The sequence below is a fragment of the Quercus suber genome, unplaced genomic scaffold (genome assembly GCF_002906115.3).
Source record: "Quercus suber isolate HL8 unplaced genomic scaffold, Cork oak 2.0 scaffold_325, whole genome shotgun sequence".
Lineage (NCBI taxonomy): Eukaryota > Viridiplantae > Streptophyta > Magnoliopsida > Fagales > Fagaceae > Quercus > Quercus suber.
Genome location: NW_027069778.1, coordinates 785,409 through 791,537, shown reverse-complemented (window position 1 = coordinate 791,537; position 6,129 = coordinate 785,409). Strand labels below are relative to the sequence as shown.

Genomic DNA, 6,129 nt, shown 5'->3' with positions numbered 1-6,129 from the left:
GCTAACCAAATTAAATTTTAGGAGACAAATTTATTAATTCATTCTTGAAATATGCTAAAATCAAAATTAATAGCAGAAAAATTCATTAATAATACAACATAATAATATTGAAATATGCTAAAATAGAGATTATAAATTTCAAAAACAAAAGAAAAACCTCTCATCTTTCTATCTCTCTGCCTCTTCATCTATATTCTTACGGTCTCACCTTTCTTTTCTTCATCTTCATCTTCATCTTGATTCTTGATCTTTTTTCATAAACTCAGTCAATTAGTTTGGCTTGAAAGTTTTCTTTGTTGATTCAGCATACCAGTCGGCAAGAGGTATTCTTCTTCACTCTTCAGTTCTTCCCCTCTTTCTTTTTGTCTTTCCGAAAGTGAAGACTCAAAGTCTTCTATTTATTTAACTTAAATTTTATATATATATATATATAGTTTGTTTCACACTTTCACTAGGACACGTTTTCACTTTTTTGCTATGATAAATTGATAACTATTAACTTTTCTGCCCAGCCCCTGTTTGGACCCTTCTCTGCCATGACAAATTGACAATTGATAGAATGATTGGACACATTTTTTTCTTTAAAGCTTAGCTATAGGATGTGGAGTACAGGCTGGCCGGTTACTCACCTTTCTTCTTTTTTTTTTTCTTTTTTTTTTAAATCTGACATAGTAACACTTTATATATTATTATAATTTATTGTACCAATTAATAATTTGATGTGTATCATATCAATTTATTTGTATTATAGTGACACTTTATAAGGCTCCAAAAGTTGTTGAGCCTGCCCTGTCTGATACCAAACTTGGTGAACGTTTAGTAAGTGATTAACTCTAACTGGTTGTTAAGAATCCAATTATCTTAGCACGCAATTGGATCAACAACCCAAATAGCATTGGGCATTATGTTAATTTCATCAGGGCAGCCTGAGAAGGTTGGATAAGGCAGATGAGGCTACTGAAATGGACAAATGATTTTGCCTTGATTATTGTTTGCCTTGATTATTGTTCGGCTTGACCAAATGCATGTGTCTAGTCAGAAAATAATTTCATTCCACATCTTTGACAGAAGCCTTGCTGAATATGAAATGATTATTAGCAAAACCGTTTATAAAAAATATGGTCATCCTTGCCCTGGCCCTACTCGCTTTGATGCCTTGTAGAACCATTTTTTGTTCTTCTAAAAGCAAACAAAAGATTGCCACAGAAGCAACGGTGAATAGAAAGGGACACAACGGGTCACCTTGATGAAGACCTCTCTGGTTGAAAGGAGCCAAAAGAACCTCTATTGGTAAAAGGGAGATTAAAAATAAGAGTAATGCATTTCATTGGTCAATCCAATTGAACCATTAATCAAAGAATCCCAAACGTGTTAGAACCAGTAAGTTAAAACCATTAGTCATTTAGATCATGTTATAGAACTCAATCCAACTAAAAAAATGAAATTTGGAGTGCTGATCAACAGTCCTTGATCCAATGCTCTCCAAACTTCTATGGCAGCCTTTTCTCACTCCCATGCATGTGATTCAACCTTGAGGTGGCTCCTTGAAACTCAGTTGGATGAGAATATGAGATTACAAGAGTTGCACATGTTAGGATTAGTTAATTAGTTCAGATTATAAAAATAAAATAAAATAAAATAAAAAAGATTAGCAATGAAGTAAGTGGACAAAAAACCTTCAAACCAACACACAAATCCAAAGGGACTATCAATTTTGAGCCCATAATACTAACACAAACACTAATCAAGAGGAAAGACAACCGATAAAGAAATGCAAGTAACAAGTAGTAACCAAATAAATTACAGTAAGCAGTATTCAGCCAAAAAAGATATTACAGTAAGCAGTTGTAAATTGTAATATTCAGCCATCAGAAGCAACTACATTATTTAAGTTTTACCCTATAAAAAAATTGTGGTTGAAGCAACCATTTGACCACAGGAAAAGAAATACCACTCAATCTTAAACGAGGAAAAGAAATCAGATGGAAAAGAGACATAATAACAAAATTTCCTAGGCCCACAAAAATATAAGGCAAGGAATACATGATAGAAACTATTGAAAAGACAAAAACAAATACAAACTGTGACTCTCTGTAGGATGATGCACCGTGGTCGAGCAAGATACCAACTCATTCAACACTTTTGGCTGTTGCTAATGCTATAGAGAGAACCAGCAGCAGATCCAAAAACCCAAAACCATTGTCCGATGGCTGTTGGCAATGAACAAAACTGGTATGTATGACTCCGGGAATAATATTAATTGAAAATTTCTCCACCATGACATGGTTTATTACCATCACTGTGGAGGCTATATGAAACCTGCCCTTTCTTCAGGTTTCTCACTTATTTAGTATTAGGGACAAAAAAAAATTATAAATAGAAAGCCGCAATACACTCTTTTTTAAAGTAACTCTTTTCTCAAAGGCCAAAATCTCTGTACATCTTAAGTAGTCCGGTATAAAGAGCGCCTCCGCCTTTCAGGCTTCAGCCTCCAGTTATTGTCACTGTTTAAGGGCTTTAATAGTCGCTCTGCTTCCATTTCAGATTGAAGCAAAGACTGCAGCCTCTTCAAATGTCCACTGCACTGATTATGGTCAACAAAATTAGTTTTGCTAATGCTCGGTTCATCTGGATTAAAGTGTCTTTGATAGGGCGATTGCCACTTAGCCTGCAGATATGCAAGCGACCTCCATGGAGGAAGTGGCATTGAATTCTGCTTGAGAGAGGATTTAGCCGCATCAACCATTATCTGAAGAAATTGTTTCAGCCTGGTCAAGGAACCCGCATATACGACTGGAAGTGAATTCAATATTCTGTCATATGAATCAACAGCTCTAGCAATTTCAAAGTGACTCCGGAAATCAATATCAATGATCAAACGCTCAGAGGTTCCAGTGCTGTTATGGTTGATCACATCAATATATTCATGATCCCCTGCATAACAATTGATTTGTACAAAAACAAATGTCAATGATGGTCAAATCTAATATTTCATCAGCATTCCATACATCAATATGCATCTCCCTTTCATTTAGTTGTCATAATAAATTGTAAACGATCAAGAAATCACAGAAAAAAAATTTTATAATCAAATATTAATTGCATAACAGAATGTTTTCAGCAAAGGATGGTTTCTCACTCCAATTTTCATGCAATATAGGCAACAGATGCACCAGAAATATGGACAACTCTCCAGAAAGTAAAATCCTGATAATATGCACTATAAATTAAGATTATGTAAATTTATTATTATTTTTTATTAATAAAAAATATTGTTTTTGCCAAGTTATATATAAGATTTGCAGTTCAAGAGTTCAATATCATACCTCCAGGAACCTTTCCACTACCCTGCCATTTGGTTGCACATACAGCAGCATCATATCTGGAGCGTCTCAGAAGCTTTACCAGAGAAAACCTTATGCAGCTGGCATTGCATGCACCTGACTTGACATAATGAAGATCCGTCTCATTCATAGACAGTATAAGAGAATTAACAACTGACATCAAGTCGCTCTCATACTGAGGCACTGAGATCTTACAAAACTGTGGTTGGAATAACAACGAATCAGCAAAAATCTAGCATTTTCATACTGATTAACAGTTGTGAAATTATTTTGTTTAAAACAAAAATAACACAAATAGGTTAAATTATGTGCTCTATACACAATAGTGGTGAGCAATTAACAGCAACAAATCCCAGATTTAAGTGGGAAAAGAATGAAAGAAAAAACATGATTACACCCCGGTCCTTAATTAAAAAAGTTATCAAAAAGAACCAAAGATTGAATTGGACTTGTGTATGAACCATCAATATGTTGCAATGAACAAGAAACTCTAATTAAAAGGACTCCCAAGACTCAGATCTAACAAAACAAAAAACTTAATCAACCATTAAATCAAGCATAAATATATTTTAAGCAAAGTGAAATTATAGCAATTTTAACAGTGTTTGTATAAATAATAAAAACCAATCATTTGTTCAGTAACATGCTTTCATCTCCCAGACAAGTACTCTTTGACACTTAATTATTACAGGTACCATTCCTAAATTGTAGTAAAAATAGCAGAACAAAAATATAAAGCAGGTAAATCATTAAAAGATGCCTACTTGAAGGCAAACATCCTAATTTAGTAATTTTGTCCTACCTCAATATTAATTGAACAACCAACTGTTTACTTTTACATAGATACAACAACCAAAATGAGCAACAATAGGAATTATCTCACCTACATAGTACATACTCTCCATATAGCTGCTATACACATATGTGACTTCAAACACTTTATACTACAGTTCCAAACCTATACAAACTACACGTTGATAAAACCAAAAAATTTGTGTGCTAGCCCCTCCGGTGAGCTTGGTAAGCTTATCCATTCACGCGGTATACTCATAAACAGAAACAGAAAATAAAAAATACAAGCACAAATTTTCCACGAGCTGATGTAGTCTTCACATACATCCCCTGATTGCCCCAAATATATGTTCACAAAAGTCTAATACCAATACTAAACTAAAAAAATAAAAAGCCCAAAGGAGGACATTTTCAGCCTTTTTTTTTTTTTTTTCTTTTTGATAAATTCAACAGTTATAACAGAGGAGAAAAGATTTGAATCATGAACGTCCCGCTAAAAACGCCAGAAGGTGTCAATTGAGCTACGAGTCTCTTGGCTTCTGCCTTTTTTTTTTCTTTCTCCTTCGTCTTCTTTTCATTTTCATTTTTTGGTCTAATTTCCCCTATACTTTCTAAGAATCAAACATGATGAAATTCTGGGTCCCTAAATGTTGATAACAAAATAATGATAGCTTAAAAAAAAAAATTCAATTACTTTTAGAGGTCTTTTTTTTTTTTTTTTCATTTCTCAATTAAGCAATCATTATTCACTATTTCATTACATTCAGAACCTTCAGCCTCAAATAAAATTACCAAAAAAACAACAAAGAATGTTCAATATAACCTAATTATGTTAATAAAAAGTGAAAGTAATCAGGAAAGTTCCTCATATAGACAATTCTATTGAGAGAGAGAGAGAGAGAGAGAGAGTTACCGGAATTTTATCGGCGAGGAGAGAAAGATCGGAGAGATTGGAATCGCTGTCACTGCTATACCAAGACTCGGTTCCACCGCTTCCATTCTCCAAGAAATCGCTAACCATCAGAGCCAAATCGTGCTCGCTCTCTTGGCTCAGGCTCAGCCCTCCTCCGACGATCTGACCTCCACCTCCACCTCCACCACCACCACCTGCACCTTTCATCAGCCACCAATCCCCTGTCGGCACGCACACTTTGCAATCCATGATCTCCAACTCCCCAAAAAAAACTACGTCGCTTTCGTTCTCACCGCCCCAATCACCACAGCGAAGAAAACGACGACGACGATTCTTCTTCCTCGCGACACGAGTCAACCATCCTCACCGATGAAATTATATTCACTACAAACTCATTTTCTCTCTCCAAACCCTAGAACTCTCAAGAAGCTCAGGGGAAGGGGAAAAAAACGTAAATTCAAAACCAAATTGAATTTTACGTATTCGTGTGATTTTTTTTTTTTTTTTTTTTTTACAAAAACAACTAATAATAATAATAAATATTACAATTACAAACAATTTATGCGATTCTCCTTTGCGAAATTTGAAAACGTTTTCGGTGTTTTTTGGTTTGAAGCGAGCGAAAGAGAGAGAAATGTAAGAGGAAAAATTGGCCTCTTGCGATTCTGCTCCGAAAATAATATAATCCAAAAGGAATGAGAGAGAGAGAGAGCTTTTGGAATTGGAAGAGAAAGCAACGGGAAAAAGAATTCAATATAAAGTGGGAAACTTGTTGTGAAATGACGGTGTTGCCCTTTATTTCTGGCTTAGGCACCAAGTTTCTTTCGAAATTCTCGGGGTAGTGGATAAAGGGGGTGAGAGAGAATTTTGAACTTGGACGGGAAATAGAGGAATATTCATTTATAAGTACCTAAATAAAAATGTGACATTACGATATTTTTATAACATTTTTATAACAAATTTTTAAGTGTTAAATTGTTATTTGTCGTTATTAGTGAGCAATAAAATAATGTTAGTGGTGAATTAAAATTAAAAATTTGTAACAACCTACCAACTAGAATCCTATCCATTTTTGGATAG

General features: G+C 34.5%; 1 protein-coding gene across 1 annotated transcript; it reads right to left on the bottom strand.

Moving 5' to 3' along the window:
- Positions 1-1,832: 1,832 nt before the first annotated feature.
- On the bottom strand, positions 1,833-5,785 carry LOC112016447 (uncharacterized). The gene is made up of 3 exons (XM_024049012.2): positions 5,050-5,785; positions 3,327-3,543; positions 1,833-2,934 (listed from the first exon to the last, which is right to left on the bottom strand). Exons 1-3 carry the CDS (start codon positions 5,296-5,298, stop codon positions 2,444-2,446), a joined length of 957 nt encoding a protein of 318 aa, XP_023904780.1. The 5' UTR covers positions 5,299-5,785; the 3' UTR covers positions 1,833-2,443.
- Positions 5,786-6,129: the final 344 nt, after the last annotated feature.